At 27.1% G+C, this 25,586-nt stretch overlaps 1 protein-coding gene across 4 annotated transcripts in view; it reads left to right on the top strand.

The window, feature by feature from the left end:
• LOC107453158 (lysophospholipase D GDPD1) overlaps nucleotides 1–22,419 on the top strand; it is a 29,337-nt gene extending 6,918 nt beyond the window's left edge. For 2 of the 4 annotated variants that reach the window (XM_071180554.1, XM_043040150.2), the window contains exons 6-11: nucleotides 10,575–10,690; nucleotides 15,197–15,286; nucleotides 16,177–16,310; nucleotides 16,401–16,466; nucleotides 17,811–17,862; nucleotides 21,685–22,419. In XM_071180554.1, the coding sequence (XP_071036655.1) occupies nucleotides 10,575–10,690; nucleotides 15,197–15,286; nucleotides 16,177–16,310; nucleotides 16,401–16,466; nucleotides 17,811–17,862; nucleotides 21,685–21,822 (596 nt within the window). In that variant the 3' untranslated portion in view covers nucleotides 21,823–22,419. Of the gene's footprint in view, nucleotides 1–10,571; nucleotides 10,691–15,196; nucleotides 15,287–16,176; nucleotides 16,311–16,400; nucleotides 16,467–17,810; nucleotides 17,863–21,684 lie in introns of all 4 variants that reach the window. The other 2 variants (XM_043040151.2, XM_043040149.2) reach the window with 1 other exon arrangement.
• The last annotated feature ends 3,167 nt before the right edge of the window (nucleotides 22,420–25,586 follow it).

Below are 25,586 nucleotides of genomic sequence, written 5' to 3'. Positions count from 1 at the left end.
AGGAAATCTATTGATTCAAATTATTTTGTTTCAAATTTTTTTCTCTTTCTAGGACAATGCAAGCAAAGATGGTGTGTTATAAAAAGTCACAAAAAGGCATAAATTATTTTGTCTGAAATATTCTACCATGGGGATCTTATCAAATTAAAAAAATTAACTCTATTCTCTCTCCCCCCCTAAAAAAAATTTATATTACTAATTAGATACAGAGTTGATATTATTATGCCCCCACGCATCCTTCACAGTAAATGATTAAATTTTAACGCAATTTATTTCATAATCAATGCTTAATATTATTATTTTCCCATGCAATAATAGTATACCAGTTCTCTAAATGTGTTGGGTATTTCCCTCCCTACATTTTAAACTTGCTTAAAATCTCAGATCTTCATTTTTATGATTGACATGCAGTGGCTGATAACTTGGATGTGTTCCAAAAAAATATTAAATAGATAAAATAAATAAAGGAAGAAAAAAAACTGTCTCAGTAGTATTACAAGTAATTGTTGCCATTTTTCTGAACAAAATGCTATTATAAAACTGTTACCCCCTTTGAAAATAAGCTTATATATAATTTTTTTAATGCTTTTATAAAACTATTACCATTTTTTAAAATATAATTATGTGTAGTATCTTTATTTTAACACTACAGTAAGACTTTCTGATAACAAATATAGCTCTATAAAATAATTTGTAGATGACATTTTTTTTTAAACAGAAAAAAATTCATGATTATTCTTGTTCATGGCAGGAAATGATTACTACTTACTCCTCTTATTTCATTCAAAAATAAAGACAGCGATAATGAGTGTATTTCGTTCTGATCCTTTATCTGTGACAATCCCCTCTGATAAAGATCTGACCCTTTATCTGTCAGATCATCATAGCATACCAAGAAATAGCCAAACATTGACAAGAAATAGCCAAACATTGAATGTAATTAAATATAAATAATTACTGCAATAGTGAAACTACTGTGCTCCTTCAAAAAAAATTATAATAATAATCAATAAATAAGTTTCACAATTATTGCACTTATCATTTAAAATTCTAGACAGTCGCAACAAAGGAGGTCATACTATATATATTAAGATAAAACTTTTTTTTTTTTTTTTTTGCTNTTTTTTTTTGGTTCTAAAGCTGGGACTTTTTAAAATTAATATGGTAACTAATAGAAAATAAAACTATCTTCTTCCCTTAAACATAAACATCTTAATTCTTTTTTCTCATTTTTATAAAATATGAAATTGGGCATTATTGGATTGAAACAATTTTTTTTTAAAATTAAGACGCAGCTTTAATTGAAAAGATTATTCCATATTTTTGATTTATTAATATGTTGCTTTCATGTAAACACAGCTTCTTTTGAATGAAATTACTTTACTTTAAATAAATTAAGTACTTTAAATGTTTTCTGGGGACTATGTATAGCATAATGAATTAAATGTGCACTGTATACTTTACACATTTAATTTTGTAAACTCTAAAATTAAATTATTATTCTACTTAATAATAAAAGCAGAATAATAATATTCTTATATGTAGTTCTATTCTAATAATAATATTCTTTAATAATAATATTCTTTCTAATTTCTTATCTAATAATAATATTCTTTAATGTAGCTCTAATATTAAAAATTATAAAGTTATAATATTTGTGTGTCGTTCAGTTTTTATTCAGCAAAATAAAATATTAATAAATGCATTGATATGCTATCAAGTTTCAATTTTATTATTTTAAACTTCCACTAATCTTAGACTCAAGTATTGAATAAGAAAAAAGATGGTAAGTGCCTGTGACTCACAATTAGAGTACTACAAGGGGTAGAGATTTAAATGTGGCCACTATCTAGACAAGTGAGATATTGTTTTGATGTATTTTTTACGCTGAATCTAATAAAAACAATGCAAAGTCGGTAGGACTAATAATTTAATTAATTTATTTATTTATTTTTGAGCCGCGATTGCTCAGGGGATAGAGCGTTCGCCTTCCAATGAGGCGAACCGGGTTCGAATCCCAGTCGATACGAATTCCGCATGCGACTTGCACCGATCACAGTGCTGAAGAGAAATATCCTCAGTGGTAGACGGATCATGGGTGAGTCCCCTTGCCGTCAGCCTGACTGCGGGAGGTTCTCGTGGTCTTCCTCTCCTTGTATCGCAAGTGCGGGTTAGTTACATCAAAAAGTCCTCGACGAAGACAAATTTCTCCCAATACTCTATCCACGAGTTCCGTTGTCTTCTGGATTGCGTTCAAAATTATAAGTCTACGGAGTTGAACATTAGTAATTAGTAGTCGTAAACCCATAAAATTGTGTCGGTTGTTCAACGACGGTTGTAAAATAAAATAAAATAATTTAATTTTAAGTTAGTGTAAAAAGTACAGCTTCGTACTTTTACGTTTTTGGCATAACTATCTAGATAAACATAATATTTCAGATTTTTTTTTAGCTCTGAATCAAAGGAGACCAAAAGAAAGTCAAGAATTTGGAGGTTTTAAAAGTTGGCAACAGATTACCCTGAATAACTTTTGATCTAATGATCGGATCTTCACGTTCTACTGGTTAAATGANGGAAATTATCTTAAAAAGAAGAAAAAACGATGAAGTAATACACTAATGATTATTTCTAAACTGATGGTAAGGTAAAGATCTTTCAAAAAAGAAAGAAAAATCCTAAAATCTTATGAAGAAAAAAACATCTTTTTAAAAAAATCGCGGGAAAATTTATCGAATTTCGTTCCGGTTTTTTGGTTTTCTGATTTCCGGATAATGGGTTTTGTACTGTAGTATACGAGTTCTCTAAATGTGCTGGGTATTTCCCTCCCTACATTTTAAACTTGTTTAAAATCTCAGATCTTTATTTTTATGATTGACATGCAGTGGCTGATAACTTGGATGTGTTCCAAAAAAGGAAGAAAAAAAACTGTCTCAGTAGTATTACAAGTAATTGTTACCATTTTTTCTAAACAAAAGGCTTTTATGAAACTGTTACCACCTTTGAAAATAAACTTATATATAAATTTTTCAATGCTTTTATAAAACTATTACCATTTTTTAAAATATAATTATGTGTAGTATCTCTTTTTTAACACAACAGTAAGACTTTCGGATAACAAATATAGCTCTATAAAATGATTTGTAAATGACAAGTTTTTTTTTTAAACCAAAAAAATCCATGATTATTCTTGTTTATGGTGGGAACTTACTCCTCTTATTTCATTCAAAAATAAAGACAGGGATAATGAGTGTATTTCCTTCTGATCCTTTATCTGTGACAATCCCCACTGATAAAGATCTGACCCTTAATCTATGAGATCATCATAGTATACCAAGAAAAAGCCAAGCATTGAATGTAATTAAATATGAATAATTAACTGCAATAATGAAACTACTGTGCTCCTTCAAAATAATAATAATAATAATCAATAAATAAGTTTCACAATTATTGCACTTATTTAAAATTCTAGACAGTCACAACAAAGGGGGTCATGCTATGACATGTATATTAAGATAAAACTCTTTTTTTTTTTCTAAAGTACTAAAGCTGGGACTTTTTTTAAATTAATGTAATAGCTAATAAAAGAAAACTATAATCTTCCCTTCAACATAAACATCTTAATACTTTTTTTTTCTCATTTTATAAAATACGAAATTGGGCATTATTGGGTTACAAATTTCTTTTAAATTAAGATGCAGCTTTAATTGAAAAGATTATTCCGCTTGTTTGATTTATTAATATGTTGCTCTCATGTTACCAAAGTTTCTTTTGAATGAAATGACTTTACTTTAAATAAATTAAGTACTTTAAATGTTTTCTGAGAACTATGTATAGCATAATGAATTAAATGTGCACTGTATACTTTACACATTTAGTTTTGTAAACTCTAAAATTAAATTATTATTCTACTTAATAATCAAAGCAGAATAATAATATTCTTATACCATAATGTAGTTCTAATATTAAAAATTATAAAGTTATTATATTTGTGTGTTGTTCAGTTTTTATTCAGCAAAATAAAATATTAATAAATGCATTGATAACTAACCTACCAAGTTTCAATTTTATTATTTTAAACTTCCACTAATCTTAAACCCATGTATTGAATAAGAAAAAAGATGGTAAGCGCCTGTGACCCGCAATTAGAGTACTACAAGGGGGTAGAGACTTAAATGTTGCCGCTATCTAGACAAGTGAGGTATTGTTTTGTTTGTTGTATTTTTTTAACGCTGAATCTAATAAAAACAAAAGTCGTTAGGACTAATAATTAGAATTTTTATTTATTTTTTTGAGCCGCGATCGCTCAGGGGATAGAGCGTTCGCCTTCCAATGAGGCGAACCGGATTCGAATCCCAGTCGATATGAATTCCGCATCCGGCTTGCACTGACGAGAAATATCCTCAGTGGTAGACGGATCATGGGTGAGTCTCCTTGCCGTCAGGCTAACCGATCCAGGAGCTCCCTTGTCTTCTGGATTGGGCTCAAAATTACAAGTCTACGGAATTGAACATTAGTAATTAGTAGTCTTAAACCTATAAAATTGTGTCGGCTGTTCAACGACGGTTATAAAATAATTTAATTTTAAGTTAGTGTAAAAAGTACCGCTTCGTACTTTTACGCTTTTGACATAGCTATCTAGATAAACATAATATTTCAGATTTTTTTTTTTTTTTTTTTTTTTTTTTTTTTTTTTTTTTTTTTTTTTTGCTGTGAATCAAAAGAGACCAAAAGAAAGTCAACAGTTTGGAAGTTATAGAAATTTTAAAAGTTTGCAGCAGATTACCCTGAATAACTTTTGATCTAACGATCGGATCTTCCAGCTCTACTAGTTCGATAAGGATGAACTCAAAAATGCTAATTAATCAAATATTTAATCAAATTAAAAATCAAATCAAAAACAATCAAATATAAAAATCAAATATTATAATTAGTGCAGACAATATTTTAAGCTACAGAATCAGACACAAAAGCGTATTTTCCCCGAATAAATATACCTTTTTTTGTTATTGACGGATTCAGATTTCTGGCCCTCAAAGTATAGGGGGTAGCCACTTTCTCGGAAATATGGTCGCGATAGTTAGTCAGAAGAACGGTCAAAAGTTTGGATCCCTTAAAGTTAATTTTACTTTTTGCGTATTTCGACATATCTCAAGAACTTTTTAAGAGTATTGAAAAACTTTAGCCCACAATTATAAAATTTGTTTAACCGAGGAAAGCTCCATGCAAAAAATAACTTTTGGTAAATATTCATTATTTTTCTTATTTTATTTTAATAATAGTCCCGAAAATTTTGAATTGTAAGGTATTCAATTTTTTGCATCATTTTAAAGAATGTAAGAACATGACAAAATACAAAATTTTAACGAAGTTGATCGAAAACTTCCTGAAAAATCGAATTTTAAAAAAGTCATATTTTTGAAAATCCGATCATTAAATTAAAAATTATTTAAGGTGTTGTTTTTTCATACGTCCTGTGCTAAGTTCTATTTTTGACTTAAACTTATTTATGCTGTTTGACGTGTAAGGTATTGTCCTTGTGATGTCATTATACCCATTATATATTTCCCAGCTTTTAAAATTTCTTTACTTTTATAAAATTGTTTTTTTTAATCATTCCTAAGATAATTTTATTAAATTAAAACAATTTTTTAAGTTTATTTCATTTTATAGAAGTAATAAGCAAATATAAATTTTTTTTCTCTTCTTAACAATCAATGTAACGGCTAACTTTTTTATTTAATACAAATGTATAACTCGCACGATGTAAATCAAACATCAAAATTTATTTTATTCTTTATTTCTCTTACCGTAAAAATGTATCTGTTACAGGGTAATTAATTCTAACGGTCTCTTTGGTGATTAAGTTATAACCAAATTATAAAATAATCAATATTAATAACTCAGGGGTGACTATTTTATCTTTCAATAAATTGACAATTATGGATCTCTTCCCATGCTTTTAAGTGTCCGTTGGTAACAATTCAGTCACAGTGACTTATAATTTAAAATTCTTATCGTTAAAGAATTTGGATGCCCAATGGCCCCTCAGAACGACCGTTAATTAATTACGAAAATTTTATAATGTAAAAATTTTATAATTTGTAGCTGCTTATTTTGCGATCTTCTGCATATGGCCATATATGTATCTTCTAAAACTATTTATAAAATAAAACAGCATTCCTTTTTTTGAATATTTTTGTTCAAATTCTCTGGAATAAATCCCTCTTTTACAAATGTACTAGAAATCATTACTAATATGGCCGAAGCCATCATAAAACTGAAATAAACCCACTAAAGTCCCTTTTTTTTAAAAAACTAAATACATTAAAATTAATTTGACAGCAGAGCATAAGTAATAAATGCTTTATATATAATTTTTTACTAAAGCCTTTTTGGCGCATAGGATATTAGGTATAAGATCCTTTATTTTTTTATTTAGCGCAGAGCTATGCATAAAAACCATGTAATGCCAAACGTACTAATAGGTATAAATACGAATCTGTAATTTTTTTACACTATAACCCCCATACAACGCTTGGACTTCTGTTTGGTCTCTATGATGCAGCTTACAAAGTACATAAAAAAACAATGGCTCTTAGCGTAGATGACAATGTCAGATGCGTGAACTAGGTACGAAACTGTGTTTTTTATACACTAAACCTTTATTATCCTTTCGTTTAACTAATAGTTATCTTGACGTGGATTAGTTTCATTTTATTCAGCGTTGAAATAATGGGAAAAATAACTCATTCGTCTAAAAAGCAATTATGAAATTTCCCTTTTTACTCTAGTGTCTACCATCGATTTTCTTACTCTACAGCAGTGTTTCCCAAACTTATGACTTTTGTATACCCTTTCTAAATTTTTCATAAAGCTGTGTACCAGTAATTAAAAAATGAATGTAATTTTCATTATCAAAAAAATTGCACACAAAAATTAAAAATCGCATCTAGCTGTTGTCACCACTAATTATTGACTGTGAACTCTGCAAAAAATACCCAATAGAAAAATACGTAATCGTAAATTTTCATGTCTAGCTTTGTTTAAAAAAAAAAAAAAAAATTGAAATTTTCGTTTGCTGTAAGATATTTCGCATACGAAAGCGTGCCCCCGCTAAACTGTTCCCGTACTCCTGGAGGGTACGCGTACCACACTTTGGGAAACACTGCTCTATAGTTTGTAAGGAGGGAGGGAATGAGACCACTCTAAATATTGATCATACAAATTAAAAAATACACTCGGAATGTCAATAGTGTTTACGAAACTTACTTGTACGAAAAACGTTGTATACCATTGTGTCATTAATTTTGGTATTTTATTTACCTCCAAGAAAGTTAATCTTTTTTAAGTAAAGGACTTCAAACTGCGCACCAGTAATATTTTGTTTTTTTTAGTTCTACGTCAGACTTGATTTACAACCATATTTGATTTCCTTACCTTAAATTACGTAATATCGTTTGAGTTTGACGCAGCACAGCCGTTGGCAAATCATTTAATTGTTATTATAATCAGTACTGGGATTTAAAACATGAAAAAACATTATGCTTAAAAAAATTTCAGTATTTTATAGAGGAAATTTTTTTTTATTGAAGTACAAATAATATTTACTTATTTAGGACTTGTAGAGATAAAAGGTGACTTTTTTTTAAAAAAAAAAGGAAGGAAGGAATTTTCAAGATTTGTATATGTTTTTGAAACTTAAAGATTATTAAACAGTGTTGTAAAATTCTATATTTGAATTTCACGCTATTTGCGCTATAAACTGCCTTTTTAAAAAAAGAACTTATAGTTAATAGTTATTAACAATGAACCGCTCCACAAAAGAATAATGCATTTTATTGTTTTGCAATATTTTGATCATTGTTTAATTTCTTATTGAGCCGCGATGCCTCAGTGGTTACGGCACTGAAGTATCTTTGTGTTAAACTTGTGTTCGATCCCCAGCAGCGGCTTGAAGCCCACGTTGCTTCAGATCAATGGGTATTACCTTGTCAGAGAAGTAAAGGCGGCCTGTGCGTAATGCTGCCCACATTGCCGCAGTAGAACCGTAAATCACGAAATTGTGGAATCACGAAATGATCTGTCTAGCTTTCAACGGGCTGTAGGGGGAATATTTTATTTTACTTAATTTCCTGTTATAGTGTTTAGAAAACTTGGCCATCCATATCAATGTAAGTTTTTTTTCTCCATAAATCTTTATTTTAACAAACGCATGAACACCCACGCTTTCGATGAAACTTAGCCACATTTATGTGAAACGGTCATTACAGTCGTTATCTCTTTGAAAAAAGTTTTTGGGAACGTTATAATGACTCATTTATTATAACTTTATATCGTTTTATTATTAATTTCGTTGTATTATTTGTATCGTTTTATTATATCGTTATTTTATTTTAAGTTTGAAATTGCGTATTTAACATGCCAAAAAAAAAAAAAAGCGTTGCTGCTAAATGAATGTAGTGAAATTTTTCTATGTTTATAGATGCCTATTTACGCCTGTTAATTAGTAATTGCTCTGGGGGGGGGGATTTCTGTTGCATGAGATTTTTTAATAGGTCTTAGATCGTATCGCTGATTTCAAATCTGCTTTCATTTTTTTTTCCGTCAAGCTACAGTTTATTTTAAAAATGACACTTTTTTTTTAAATGTACTTGTTACATAAACGTTATATATAACAGATGATCGGGTAAATGTTAAGACAAATTTCTAGGGTAGTTAATGCACTTCATCAGGATTAAAATTGCAAATTGCATCAGGACGCAAATTTCGTTATACCCAAATCAGACAAGTATTTGAATAGATACAAAAAAAAATTGTTTCCCCAGTATTGATTCCTACTACGAATTGCAAACCAACGCTCTACGTTATATTTATTTCCTTTACATGCATAATTTAAATCTAAAACCTCACTTAGTTACGCATTTTATCGCATTAATCCGCATAGCCTTGAGGCTTTGCGTCATGCACTTCACAATTCGTGATTTTAAATTGTAAATGTAGTCATTCTTTCGTGAATGTGATGTTTTTGCAATTCTGATTAGCGGCGACCATTGTATATGTAGGAGTTACCTGTAGGTGGATCTAAATTTGAATCGTAATAACGAATATCAAAAACGAAAAGAAAAAATTGTCTTTTTTTTTTGCGTGAAGGAAATTATTATTTCCGACGGTCTGGAAGTGCCGAATCTCTGATGTTAGTAAATTAATTAGTTTATCTGGGTCATGTGATATAAATATCATCTAACTCATATTTCTTTATTTTTTTATCTAACGTGTTGGAGCATTATGTAAAATAAATCTATTCTTCTGATATAAAGGTCTGTTCAAATATTACGTGAGCTTCCAATGAGGCATCATAACAGTTTATGATTTGCTTATATATATATATTGAAAAATTTTTAAATTGATTTTCCTCTTAGTTGTCGATCCCAATTATAATGCAAGCTTTTATTTTTCAAATTTGTCGCCTGAAGAGTCAAGAATCAGTTTTTATTTTATTTTATTTATTTAAAAAGATGTTGTCAAACAAGAGAGAAGGTCATTAAAGGCTGCTGGATTGGAAGGAGGTCAGCGTGACTTCCAAAACTTTTTGCTGTTCGGGAATTTGAGAAATTTTTCTGACATTCGATACAGTTAAACTATTGTTTAATTATATCGAATACGTTGGGAACTACAGATTCTTTGTGATGTCAGCAACAACAAAAAAGTGATAAACTAAACTAAAAAAAATTCAGAAAGCTATTAAAAAAAATTTTTCATGACGCCACAGTCCACTCTGGGCCTTGGCTTGCTGATCAATGTTGTTACCAACCTTCCTGATTTAGTCTTGCATTTTCAGTCGGCAATTTTCATTATATAGTTATGAATATACATCTAATCGTCTCTTTTTTGGGTCTTGAGTTCATTGGTTTCTCCAATTTAAGATTTTTCTCTGCCCCACCACTATAAAAATTCTGTGTTAGTAAATAAGCAATCATTTAATGAAAAAATAAATTATTCCTTTTAAAACTGTAAAAAACGTTATTCGTTCAATTATGTGAGATAAAAGGCTGAAAAGTTTAAAACTTAGTTTATATTCAAAAAATATATCTTCATTTGGTAATCTGCTGATTTTATTGGAAAAATTAAGAATCTTCAATCTCCCGAAAATATAGTGCTTGTGAAAAATATATGCGGAAAATGCAAAAACATCGGAAAACATGAAAATTGCAATAACAACAGAAAAATCTTGTGAATTATAGAATTTTGAAGGGGGGGGGGGGAAATGCACATGAGCATGAAGGGTATTTGCGACGCGTGGTGGCAAAGTGTCAAAAATACGCTTACGTACTGTATTTGAACGCAGGGCTAATTTGAACGGCTCATTATTAGTTTGTCAGTACAATGTTAAAGAACTTCAGCTGATTTTAATTTTTTTTAAATTTTGATCTAATACGTTGTTTTTGCTTATTTATTCCTTGTTTGTGCCATTAGCAAGTGACAAATCTCTGTAGTTTTCATCCTGCGACCACAGAAACGTTGAATCTTCAGAATTTCCCTTGAAAATTATTAAACTGTTGACTTTTTTTTAGCAGGCCAACCTAAAGACAAAGATGTAAAAATCCCACTTCTGAAAGATGTCTTCGAAAGATTTCCTGAAGTTCCAATTAATATAGATATTAAAGTCAATAATGACATGCTGATAGAAAAAGTAAGGAATTTATTTATTCGATTTTAAAAAAAAAAATTTAATAATCTCATTTAAATGCATCAAAATTTTGAAATAATTAAAAAAAAATTGGTCTGACGGTGAATGAATTATGTTCAAACTAAAAAAATTTAATCATAATTAAATTAGATTAATTTAACTAGTCAGATTTAAATTAGTCGTAGAATAGCTAATTAGTCAAAGGTTAGAGATAGATTTAAAGAAGGAATTCAAAAGTTTGCTCGTAGTTTCGTAGAGGCAATAAAACGCAAAAATTTTTAAGTCATTTTAAGAAGTAGTAGAATGAGTACAAATAACAAAAAATTAATTTCCTATTATAGTTATAATTAGTTACTAAAATAAGCTCTCGATGTACGATATGTTAAAATGATTGTAAAATTATTGATTCACAGTTCACCGCCGCCGCTGTTTAACTGTAAATCAGCGGCAAAAAATTTTTTTTAACCCGCAAATAATATTTTAAGTCACAAAATTCTGTTGACGATAAAAAAATTTATGATAGATATTGATATCTCAAATATTTTGGTATATATTTTGATATCTCAAATATTTATCTATAACGGAAGGGACTATATTATTCGGTAACTTGGTTGATTAAAAAGTACAAAATATTAAAGAAATAAAATGAATTTTTTTTTATTGTGTTTTGGGATTATAAAGTATCTGCTTCTGCTCCATATTTAAAAAAAAAAGATTAAAGACTGCTTTTTTTTTCTTCCTTTTACTTGCTAAATTAGAGAAAATGCTAAAAAAAATGGTTACGAAATCAGACAGAAAAACATAACTTTCTCTGGATAAATATCTTCTTTAACTAATAAATATCTTCTTCTTTATCACTACAGTCCAGTGCCGGCCAAGGCTTTCTCAGTCTGCCTCTGTTCGAGTTGAAGCCAGATTTTTCCTGGATAAAAATACCTTTTTTTCCCGATGTATTTCGATTTTGGACTCTTAAATCTGGGAAATATGGTCCAAAAAGTTTGATCAAGGAGGCGGTTGAAAGTTTGGATCCCTTAATGTTAATCTTATTTTTTGCGTATTTTGCTAGATATTGAAAGCTTTTTAAGCGAATCGAAAACTATGAGCGGACGATTATAAAATTCATTTATTCAAAGATAATTCCAAGCAAAGAATAATTCTTAATAAGTATTTATTATTTTATTTAATAATATTTGAAAAATTCTGAATTGTAAAGGTATGCAAAGTTTGAGTAATTTTAAAGAATGCTATTTGTATATAGAAAAATAAAATAAAATTGAACGCAATCGATCGAATAGTTTCTGAGAAAGCGCATTTTAAAAAGTCATATATTTAAAATTCGGTTTCTCAAAAAAATTCTCAGTTCCCAAAACGCGCTTTCTGTGAAAAAGCACGCCTTTCTTTTTGACGGATTTAGATTATTAACCTTCAAAATATGAGGGATAGCCGGTATCTGAAAAATATGGTCCTAATGGTTTGGAAAGGAAAGCAACCAAAATTTTGCTTTCTTTAATTTTAATTTCATTTTTTAGGTTTTCAGAGATAGAACTTTTTTCAAAGTAAAATTAGACTTAAAGGGGTCCCAAAAATTCCACCGATCTCCTGCCTAAACTATTATTATTATATTTCCGATGCGTGCGTCGTTAGCGGGGAGGGGGGCGATGGGTATATGCCCACCTCAATAAGTAGAAATCTCTAAATATTTCAGATGAAATACAGAAAATTTTCGCGAATTATCATCGATTTAAATTCCTTAAAGTTAAAAACTAGAAAAAGATGAAAATAATTAATCATTTGATTACAGGTATTGAGTACTTTTAAGAAATTTTTTTAATGTGAGAAATTTAAAAAACTATTACGACCTTGTAATTTAATTTCGTCCCCTTCATAAATCGGGTCCCTGCGCGCCTTTGATTTTCGAGATTAAGGCTAACCTTCCCCTCCCCCCGTATTTTAAGGAAGAATAATCCAAATTCGTTGAGGGGGGGGGAGATATGTTTTTATTTCTGATTTCGTAACTAAAATGTCATCTGCACTAATTAATTAGCATATATAAGGTTAACCCCAAGAAAAGATAAGACTGAATTTTAGTCCGTAAAAATCCTGCCATTTGATCAAAAGTTTTTTAAATGTTCCTTTTTTGTGTGCACTGTACTAGGTATGTTTCAATTGAGATTTTGAATATCCAAATCCTATTTGAAACATGTTTAGTTCATCATTAAAATGCAATCTAAAGATAAATTGTGAAAAGGAAAGTCATTCCATTTATGTGTATGAAATAGAAGAAAATTGTGCCCATCATGATGAACGAATAATTTAATTACAATACATATTTTTGGATCTGAAATTTTTGAGCTGTGTATGTGCAATTTTTTAATCCTAGAGTTTTGATTTTTAGTTGTCAATTGGCAATAGATTAAAATGTTATCTTTTCGAATATAAATATTGCTTGAAATGCTGAAAAACGAAAATACACTTTTTTACATTTATTTAGCTGGTTAACATTAAACTGATTAGTTTTTGATATGAGATATTATTTTTATATATAAACTATGAAGGCTATGAGATAAAAAACAAAACAATTATTCTAATTTGTGTCAATAAAAAAAATTTCTTATTTGAGGAGCCATACACTTTTCTGATATGGAAATTTTAATTATGGAATACTCTTTTTAACGAAAATGTGAAAGAGTCAAGAAAAGATTCTTGAAAATTCTTCTCCTAATGTTTTCTTATTTTTAATTTTGTTTATTTATTTATGTGTACAACAGATATAACAGTTTATTGATTGATTTGAATAATTCATCTAGTTTTGTGTTTGCAATGTTTTTAAACCAATTTATATAATTCACGAAAAGACTTTTTAAAAATTAAATAGGAATTATTTCTTTTCATTCGTAAAATAAGATTCCTGCTGTAAAAATGTCTCTATTAAAGATTACGTCTTACCTCGAAAGTAAAATAAATTAAAAGATAAATTTTCATTACCTACTACTACTACCCTTTCCTTTCTGCGACATTCTTCCATCAATTTAGAATGAACTAATCATAAGTTATGCCGTTTAAATTAGAAGTAATGATACCATAAATAATTCAGTAAATCAAGTACTGCTGCTGCATTAATAAATTACTGAAAGTCATTTTGTTAATTTAATTTTCCTGTGTAAGAAGTAATTTTCCAATAAATTCTTCAGTAAATTCTCCAATAATTAATTCCGCAGACCCAAATTTTTCGCATGCCTGAAAATATAAACTGATTTAGGGATGATTATAAATTTATGATACTAATGTGATCTGGTAATGTAAAATTTATTTGTTTATTTTTTTATTTATTTGTTTAGTTTTTTTTTTTAATTTGTTTAGTTTTTTTATTTATTTGTTTAGTTTTTTTTATTTATTTATTTTTTATTTATTTATTTGTTTAGTTTTATTTTANCCCAAATTTTTCGCATGCCTGAAAATATAAACTGATTTAGGGATGATTATAAATTTATGATACTAATGTGATCTGGTAATGTAAAATTTATTTATTTTTTTTAATTTATTTGTTTAGTTTTTTTTATTTATTTATTTTTATTTATTTATTTGTTTAGTTTTTTTTTTTCATTATTATTATTATTATTTATTTATTTATTTATTTGTTTAGTTTTCTTTTTTTTTTATTTATTTATTTATTTATTCATTTGTTTAGTTTTTTTTTTAATTATTTACAGGGTGCTTAGCATTTTTAAAAAGTGCTTATTTTTGATTTACATTTTTTAAAAGCCCTCAAAGGTGCTTTTTTTATTCGGATTTGTAAAAAATGCTTAATTTTCTCTCTTTTAAAAAGAGATTTTCACTTTGCCGTGTCGTTGTTGTTCTACATTACAAAAAATGGATGATTTTCAAAATTTTCTTTATGATTATGTTAAGTTTATGTTATGTTTCATGAGTATGAACTAGTGTTATGAACTAGTGTCTTATCAGAAACTAGTTATTTTATCATGATTATGTTAAGTTTTTGAATTTTATTGATTTTATGTTTATAAATGAACTTTTAACGATAGAAAAAAATAATTTTTAATACTTCGCAGATCCTATTTATGATTTTTTTTTCAAAGTGATTAAAAATAATTTTTGCTGCTTAAAAGGTGCTTATTTTTTGTTGAAAAATCTGCTATGCACCCTGATTTATATATTTATTTATTCTATTTATTTATTTTTTTATATAACTGTTCATTTATTCTATTTTTTTATTTATTTATTCTGTTTCTAGTTTATTTATTTGCTTAATTATTCGATTTATTTATTTTATTAATTTGAAGTATTTTTTAAGTATTAAAAACAATTAGTTCATAGCTTTCTGAAACATTTATTCCAAAAATTCCTAATCTCCATCTAAAGTTACGGTTAATTGCAGAAAATGAATAAATAAATAAAAACAAGGTCATGGTATCATGGTTCAGATTTCTTTTTACTGTACTTATTTGATTACTTGTTTTTATTAAACAATATTTGTTTCAAAATATGTAGGTAAATGATCTTATTAGAGAACATGAAAGAGAGAACATCACCGTTTGGGGTAATTTCAGCAATGCAGTGACGAAAAAATGCTTTAAAATCGTAAGTTTTTTTAAATATTATTAATTATTATTTATTCCATGTCTAATTGGTGCTGTATATTTAAAAGATTTATTTAGTAGGGAATACTACTCTAAATAACTTATGTACGTTTTATTTACTTTCTATTAATTAGTTTAAAATATTTAATATTTCTAGAGAAGCATTTTAAATATATTAATTAGTTTAAAATCAAGCATTTACTAAAGTAAATAAATAAGAAAAAAAGTAAGGCACTACTGCAGGAGCCAATTGTCAACCAAGGGGTTATCGAGGTTAAGGTTCCACAATTCCGTAATCAATGAGCTTATTTGTGACAATGTGGACATAACTGCTCACCAGCCGCCTTTACTTCTCAAACAACATATTTTATTTTATGATACATCGATTTTTTTATGACATATTATCTGGTAGTAATGTATTAAGTACATTATATTTAGTTGCATTTTTTCATTTATGCCATATAAAGCCACCATATAAAGCCATTTATGCCATCATTTATGCCATATTTTCTGATAACTTGATTGATTAATTTTGAATTCATTAAATTTGTACTTCGTAAATTTGAATTACATTACATCTGTTTGCTAAATATATTTTTCTTTTCAGAATAATTTTACATCTTTTATGAAAAATGTTTTCTGTTATAAAGAGCTATTATTATTTAAAAATGCATTATTTATATATGTATTTTCCATGAAGTAATTTTAAATTATGATGAACATGGTAACTGTGATTCAAGTTAAATACTGTTGTAACGCATCTTTCATTAAAAAATCCCTAATGTGTCATCATAAATACTAGTTAAATATTATATAAATAATATATCTTAGATATTATAATACTATGTACTTAAACTTTTGGTCTAATGTATAATTTATTGAATGTTTTAGAATCCACAGATTCCAATTTATTTTTCTGCTAGTAGAGTTATTTGCCTAGTACTTTTCACATATAGTGGATTATTGCCTTTCATACCATTCAAAGAATCATGCTTGGAGCTGTTTATGCCATCTGTTTTACTCAAGTTCGTAAAGCTTACTTTTAATTATTTTCTTAGTAAAAAATAATTACAATTTTGTCTTTGCATAAAAATATTTTTTTTCTTTCCTTTCAGAAATCCAAGCATGAAAGGCTCCAGAGATAAATTTTGGAGTCCATATGTTGTTTGGCTCATTGAAAAGTATGCAAAGTTAATAATAAGTATTTTTATATTTATTCAATTATTTAGTCTTTTAAGTTCTTTTATTTTATTTATAAATGACAAGATCTTTGTATGAACGGTTTATTGATACTCTTTAACTCTTATTTCGTGTTGTAGAAATCCACTTGTTGTTTTGAGTTACTGTATAGTAAATTACTATGTAACTTTAAATTCAATTAAATTGTATGTTTAATGAAAAAAAATTCTTTGTAGCTCTATGTTTAGTTAAAGTTTTTTTTAACATATTAAAAAAATTAATTTTTCCAAGTATGAATTTTTTTATTTTTTTTATTTTAAAAATAAAGCATCTTGTTTATAAAAACTAATTTTGTTACTGAAAACAGACATTATATTTTATTCTTTTAATTCTTATTGGGCGTATAAATTGAATATTAATGAATGCATGCGATAATTTCTTTGTGTTAACTTATAAGTGAAGCCCGGCGGCTGAGTGGTAGCGCTTCGCGCTCCCGTGCCACAGGTCCTTGGTTCGATCCTCGGGCGAGCAAGGTTGACTCAACCTTTCATCCCTTCAGTGGGTCGATAAATGAGTACCAAGCATGCTTGGGAACTAAACGCTGGGGGTTTCGCGTTTGGCTGACCACCTAACCGGAACATCTGCTCCAGCACCCCATAGCCCAAGGTCAGGAATACTGAGATTGGCACAGTAGGCCTTGGCCCTCTATGGGCTGTCGTGCCGCTGAGTAACTTATAAGTAGGGAAAACAATTTATATTTTCTTTACGGTAAATTACTAGGTTTTTAACGTTCATCTAATTTATTTATTTTTTTAAAGTTCTTTGGTGTATATTTATTTAAAGACTCATTAGATAAATAAATTGAATATTAATAAATACATGTGATATTTTTTTGGTGTTAACTTATTATAGAAGGGAAAGCAATTAAAAAAATCTTTTTGTTAACTTGCTGTCTTAACTTTCACTTAGTTTGATGTTTTTTTTTTTTTTTTTTAATTTCTTCATACGTTCTTATTTTAATAAGTCTCATTAGATGTATGAATTTAATATTAATTAATGCGTGTCACAATTTTTTTATATTAACTTATTATAAGTAAAGAAAACAATTTACATTTTCTTTTTGTTAACTTGCTATGTATGTATTATTGCTCACTAAGTTTCTAAAAATACACCTTTGATTTGTTATTGTATTCTGGCATTCCAATAAAAATCTTTATGCAGGTTTAAATCTTAATGCGGAATTTTTATTTCATAAATTTTAATGTTATATGTTTACTGTTTTCCCCAAAAATAGTTAGGTATTATAAAAATATATTGAAACTTATATATATGTACTGCATTTTCAGGCTATTGTTAAGAAAATCTTTGTTTGATCACCTTTTAAAGAGAGGAATTCAGGTAATAAATATCTTTCCAATCATTATATTTATATATTTTATTATGTATTGAATAAATTTAAAATCAATATTGTCCTCTTTTATAGTTCCTCTTAAATTTTTGTTTCAAAATATGGAAAATAACATTTATGTAATGTTGATGTTTACTAACAAATTTCAGAATCTCTTTTAAATGCATATAAATGTATACCTTCAGCTGTGTACCACTGAAATATGTTTTTTACTGGTTTTATTTTATGAAATAAATTTTTATCAAGTGCATTATATAAAGTGTGATTTGTGTTTCAAAAATCAGGAGTACTTAACCTTATTATAAAAACCAATTTGCTGAATTGTCCTTAGGATTATTTTTCCACTTTCTATGGGTCTACATATTACTTATTTTTATTCCAAAGTTCTAAATATTTATGAAGTTTAAATAATGTCTAATTTATTGTTATTTGGAAAGGTAACCGATATCTTTCTTATGTTATAAAATGCATACTATATTACATTATAAAATGCATACTATAAATATATTATTAAATGCATACTATTTATTATAATGAATATTTGCATTTATTTGTGTTTTAAGAGAATAAGCAATATAAATTAATTATCTTAAATGTCCAAGTACAAGGTATAAAGTAAAGTAGGGGAGAAGGGGGTACAGTGGGTCAGGAGGTACAGTGGGTCAGTGAAGATATTTTTGCTTCAGTAATTTATTTTCAGATGAAAAAAGTTTGTAAAGTAGACACGAAACAACTCTACTCTGTGGAAAAAGGTAAGCAGCTCAATTTGATTGTGGAGGGAAGAAAGAGCCATTTTATTTTCTGATCCTCTGCAGGAAATTTGAAGTAAGTAAGACTTTTTGTTATTACACTTTAAATTTGTCAATTAAATATGAGTTATGTGGTATGTTTATATAGTCTAACTGATCTCATTTTGTATGATATTTTATTTAAATGAATATTTTAAAGAGCAAGAGTTTGAGGTGAAATATACTAAAATGGTACATGTGGGGCACACTGGGTCACTTGAAATGGGGTACAGTGGGTCGGTGACCCACTGTACCCCCATTTATATATTCATTGTCCTTCTTTTAATCTTTTACACTTTAATGTTTAAATTACCTTAATTTAATTTGTCTACCAGTTTATTAAATAAAAGAGTTTATATATACATTGGTGATACATTTATTAAAATAACTATTAAAATTCATTTTGTTGACGCTNGGAAAATAACATTTATGTAATATTGATGCTTACTAACAAATTTCAGAATATCTTTTAAAAGCATGTAAATGTATACCTTCAGCTGTGTACCACTGAAATATGTTTATTACTGGTTTTATTTTATGAAATGAATTTTTATCAAGTGCATTATATAAAGTGTGATTTGTGTTTCAAAAATCAAGAGTACTTAACCTTATTATAAAAAACAAATTTGCTGAATTGTCTTTGGCATTATTTTTCCACTTTCTATTTGAGTACAGATTACTTTTTTTTTTAATCCAAAGTTCTAAATATTTATGAAGTTTAAATAATGTCTAATTTATTATTATTTGGAAAGGTAACCGATATCTTTTTTATGTTATAAAAGACATACTATGTTATATTATATGCATACTACAAATATATTATTAAATGCATACTATTCATTCTAATGAATAAGATTTATTCATGTTTTAAGAGAATAAACAATATAAATTAATTATTTTAAATGGCCAAGTACAAGATATAAAGTAAAAAAACACCACAAAAATGTCTGAAAGATATAGTTTCTATACAAAATTAGTCACTTTTTTGTTGCAATGGGCATTATGTGTATAATTTTATCAGCTCAGCTTCAGTACTTGCATTTTTATTGAAATATATTTTTTCTGTATTCTGTACAACTTTAAAATTTTACCATTAGATTTAATGCTTCTTATTATAAATAATTTTTCTTTTTTCATATTTTAATCATAAGTAGAATGTTTCTTTTTTACAAAATCTTAAATTCTATTTCCTCTCCATTCCATTTGTGCAATATTAAAAATCTTATTATATTGCATTTATATTACTTTATATTAAATCTTATTATATTATATTTTTATTATTATATTATATTTTTATTATTATATTATATCACATATATATTATTTACTTATAATATTACATTTAACTCCCAAAGAATGTTTCATTCCTGCTAAGCATCTTTTAAAACTTGTATAAAATCACAAATGTATAATAAATAGGCACATAATACTGCATAACCTAACACATAATATGTATGATACTGTAAAGTTGATAATACAGTGAAACCTCCCAAGGACCATTCTCTGTTCCTCAGTAAAATGGTTATTAATGGAAGTTGTTTATTCTTAGGAGTTATCTCCATTGTCTTCAAAATGTTATGGAAGGAAATCGGATCATAATTTTGCAAACTATTCTAATTTTAGTTAGTGTCATTTACTTGATGCAGAAATGCCACTTATGTTGCCAGTATGAAAGCCAGATTGATGAGTAAACTTTACAATCAATAAAAATAATCCCTACTGATATAATTATGTGTAAAAACTAATTTAGCAATTATGAAAGACAATTATTTTAAATAAATAAACAATTATGTTTTTTTGTTTAAGTTTGCATTTAATTTTATATCATAAAAATTAGTTGTCTTTAAGGCTTATTTGTTTGAGATGCTTAGTTTCTTCTAAGAGGATTTTTTTTTTCAAATTTAACTCTTAACTCTAAAAGTAAATCATTGATAGTATCGTCTTTAGTTCATTCTGACTGCAACACGAGGTTGTAGATTTTTTTCAGATATCATCAAAAAGAGCTCTCTAACTAAGAGCATCCCACAAATATTTTGAATACATTGTAATCTACTTATTTGTTTTGTTAACATTTTTTGTTGATATTTTTTCTTGTTTCCATAATTAACCTTTTCTGCATTTGGTGCAAAGGATTGCCTTGTCAATGGGAGAGGTTTTGATGGTCTCTCTCAAAGGGATAGGTTTTCTTCAACACAAAGTCTATGGAAAAATTCAGTGCCTCCCAGAAGTGGTCGTAAATAGAGGTGGTTACGTGGTCTTGGATCCTTAAAAAATAGATAAAGGTCTTGGATCCTTAAAAAATATTAAAACGCTGATTCCAAAACTATGTAAAAAAAATTCCTCTATTGACAAAATGATCGCTGGATCATATAGTAAAATTGAATCAATATCAGTCAGGAAAAATAATTATTTTTAAGTTGAGAAATTAGGCTTCTCTAATTTTTTTTATTTTTTATTATTATTATAAATTAAATTTTTAATCCCGTAGATAGTAGGCAGCAATGGTCTGGAAAAATATAAGTACAAAGTTTGTCCCTGTTAACTGTTATTTTTATTTTTGGGTGTTTCATTTCTTTGGAACTAATTATTCAATTGAAAAATTTGAACTATACAAATTCAAAAAGTCTTCATTTTTGAAATTTTATTATAACCAAAAGCTATTAAAATAATAACTCTTGTTCAAATATTATTGCATATTATCTTAATTTTCTTTATGTGAATGTGAATACTTTATTAAAACTCAAATTTTAAAATAAATAAATTATTTAAGTAACATTAATTTTCAAATGTACCCCAGAGCATTAAAATACAGTTTGAGCTGCTAGGTTATATTTAAAAATAATTTTTAAAAATTATAATTGCTGACACGTATTAACAAGATTAATTTTAAAAAAATTGGTGAAATATGAATAGAGAATTGTAGAACAGTCCATTTTGAAGATTAAGTAACTTTCTCCAATATTTTAAAGTTTAAACTATGATATAATTTATTTATATCAACTTACATTAGTTTCTTTTTTCTAGACGTACTTGTGGGTTTTGAACGAGGAAGAAGATTTTGAGAAAGCATTTGAGCTTGGAGCTGTGGGAGTGATGACAGACTATCCAACAAAACTGCGAAAATTTCTAGAACGAAAATCTCCCATTAATGATTCACATTAATAAAAGGCCTTTTGGTATGCACATCATAACTACATGATAGATCATGTAAGATTTGAGACACTTTTGAAGCATTTGCTTGCTTGATAAAACACTAATTTCAATAACATATACTAAATACAATCACTTATACTTGAAAGTGCATTTGTAATATGAAGATAGAAGACTTTACTGGCTACAATGTTTCATTATTTATTCTTGAATTGCACATATTTTTTCATGAGTATTTTTTTTACCCATCTGGGATTACTTAATTTAACAAATGTGTACAAGTAACCCATATTTGAAATGAAGTTGATTGAAAATCCATTATTAAAATAACTTCATTAGTTGGTTGAAAGACTTAAACATAATGCATAATTATTTATTTATTTACATCATTTATTATGCATTATTATTTATAATTATTTATTATGCATAATCATTTATTTTATTTATTATCAGGTGAAGTTTAACCATAATTTTCCTGGCAGGTGAATAGAGCTTTTAAAACCTATTAGTACAGCAGTTAAACTGAGCCTCGATATCACAAAATTCGACTACTAGAAAAAATCAATTACTAATGCATTGTTACTCTGATAAAAGTTAAAAAAAAGAAAACTTTTTATAACCAAATTAACTTCTTTATGGCTCTTGATTTTGTGAAATACGTTTTATCACTACTAAAAAAAATCTTAATTTCTAGAAAATGTGTGATTCCTTCTTTCATTTCGATTCATAAAACTGTGAAATACATTTTATCACTAATAAAAAAAAATCTTAATTTCTGGAAAATGTAAGTTTCCCTCTTTTATTTTGATTCATAAAAGCTTTTCATAAACCATTTTTTGAAACTTAATAAGAAAGAGATTGCCATGTATGAAAAGAAGTTGCCTAAATTATTCATTTCTAAAAAAGAAGACATGTATGATGTGTGTGCATTTTTTTAGAATATTCACCCAACACTGGAAATAACTTGTAAATAATAAATTTAAAGTAAACTGATACTTATAAAAAGGTGATAAAACAAAAAAATAAAATTCAGCAAAATGTAAATTCAACTGACGAAGCAAAGGTATTTTGAGAAGTAAAGGTACTAATTCTGTACTAAATACACATTATATATTTTTTAGATGCCAGCAAGCTACATAACTCTTTAAATGGGATCTCGCAAAAATTTTCGCGCCTCCTTTCAAGTTCATGATAACAAGGTTTAATTGAATTTAATTTAATCTAAAATTTAGGCTGAAAAATTAGGAATGTTTTGTTGTAATGTGTTAAATGTAAAATGTGGGCAACAGAAGCCACCATAAAAAGTTAAATACTAAATAGCAAAATTTTCCTGAAGAAAAATTTCTAGAATTGCTGAAAGCACATGTTAAGGGGTGTTTTATTACCTTCTAAGTCTTTATTTAATCATATATTTTAAATTGCCTGATTTTAATATTGTTTATATAATTGCAGCAATATTTTTTTAATTCATTTTTTTAACTAAGCTTTCATTTGATCATATTTGAAATACTTCTTTAGATATAATAAGAAACAGTTGCTGTAAACAATATTTATTTTGATTTGGCTTTTAAAACTTTGTCATAGTAATTTTCTAGTAATGGAACTTCAATCAATTTCATTTTAATAATATCTTTGTGTATTTTAGTTTTTTGGATAAATGTTGGCTTTTAAATATTGTGATTTTTTTATTTATATTTTTTATTAACATTGTGTTGCTTCTTTAAACACACTCATTTCCATTTGATTACTTTTTATATTTATTTTAAAGTTGTATTTAAATGAACTTTTTGTGTTTCAGTTTTGCAACTCTGTAAAAATTTGAAAATTTTCATTAAATATTTTAAAATGTGGACATAATTAACTGCTAAGATTTCCTTTAAGTTTAATGATTGAGTTTAAGTTTTATTAATTTCTTCATTTTTATTACATTTTATTTTTGTGATACATAACTACATAATTATAATTCTTTATAAAAAGCTATTTTCAATAAATGTTATTAATTCTAATTAAAGATACAAGCAATAAAAAAACAATATCTTTAATTTTTTTTAAATCCAAATTCTAATTTTTTAAACATTGTTATATTTTCAGTTTCCTTTAAAAAGAAGCTGTTGACTGATATTATTTTAAAATTAATTTATATTTTTCTAAAATGACTACGTTTTTTCATGCGTGTGTGGACAATTATCAATAGTTTTTCTCATTGTAAGTTTTTAGAATATTAACTTTTTATACCGCACTTTAGCTTATGTATTTCTAATATATATGTGGTGTCTTAATATGCATTACTCCATATCATCAGTAATTTGAATACAATCAAAAAACATATTTTATACTGGTCAACGTCAATACTAAGAGACAAAATTTCAATTTAACATCCCTAATTTTAACAATTTAGATATCATCAAATCAGCAAGTTTAACGTTTTTAAAATCTATATAAGGCCAGTATATATGTAAAGTATATCCTTTGCCATGATCACGAAAAAAAAGATGGATATTTTTTAAAAATGTTTTTGTGAAAAGTTTTCTTCCGGTAAATTAATTTAGAATATTGAAATAGGATTGGTTAGACGTTCAGCTAGTATATGAACATTAATTAATATTCACACTTTATTCGCATAATTATAAAAACCTTTAAACCATTGATGTTTTAATATTTACATAATTATATTTTAATAAAGTGAACATGGGTACTATCAAATTTGTATCCCTTCAGATATAAAATGAACACCTCAGGTAATTTTTAGAGTACCTCAAGAATTCAAACTATCAAAGATTAAGACAAATTACACTGCATTTTAGGAAGTAAAAATTTAATAGGAACCAACATTATTATTAGTAACTCCTTTACACTATATTATTAAGACACTACTTAAATGGAGTAATGCATATTAAGACACCACAATAACAGTAACTGCATACTAAGACACCACATTAAATTCAACATGCCAATATATTTAATCAATAGACCATCTTCAGTCATTCTTATAAATAGATTGCTCATAAATATAAGTTTATTGTAGATCTAATGTACGCATTTGTAAGATCTAGAAATAGGTCCATTTTAATTATAAAAGGTTGGTAATGCAATTAAAATTTGAATCATGTCAGAATTGTAGAGAAGACTCTATTTGATTGCGAAGTAGAAGTGGCAACTTAATATTTCAAATAATCAAAAAGTTTCAAATGTTTTTATAATATATTTTATGATTATTTTCAAATTATTGCAGAAAGAGCAGTGCCTGTAAGGATACCTCATTAACTTGATAGAAACTGAATTTTGCAGAAATTTCTAGAGAATTTCATATGCTAAATTAAATAATGTATATCAATAATCAAAATGTCCAGAAATAATTTACTATTTGCGAAAATTATAGTGTAACTTTATTTTGATATTAGATTGTGAACTTAATTTATCCACCTATTTTCAAAATAGAGTGATTGTTTAATTTGTTCAAATAATTATAAGTTTTTGCAATAAGTTTTATAACTGTTTTCATATTATTTGAGATAACGGAATTGATATAAGTTTTTAACAATCGGTTATGAAAATGTCACATGCAGTAAAATTTCCACATCAAATATTTGAATTTTGCAGAAATCCCCAGAGAATTTTATTTGTCTTTTTTAATAACATTTTGATCAACAGCCAAAATGTCCATTTGGTACATTCCTTTCAATCAACATTCAGTTTAAGAATCAATTTGCAATGTTGTTATTCAACAACAATTCGTAAATTGATTCTTAAACAGTGCTACTTGTTGACATCTAAAA

The sequence above is a fragment of the Parasteatoda tepidariorum genome, chromosome 5 (genome assembly GCF_043381705.1).
Source record: "Parasteatoda tepidariorum isolate YZ-2023 chromosome 5, CAS_Ptep_4.0, whole genome shotgun sequence".
Classification (NCBI taxonomy): domain Eukaryota; kingdom Metazoa; phylum Arthropoda; class Arachnida; order Araneae; family Theridiidae; genus Parasteatoda; species Parasteatoda tepidariorum.
The sequence above is the reverse complement of the archived record's forward strand: the minus strand, read 5'-3'. Positions and strand labels throughout refer to the sequence as shown.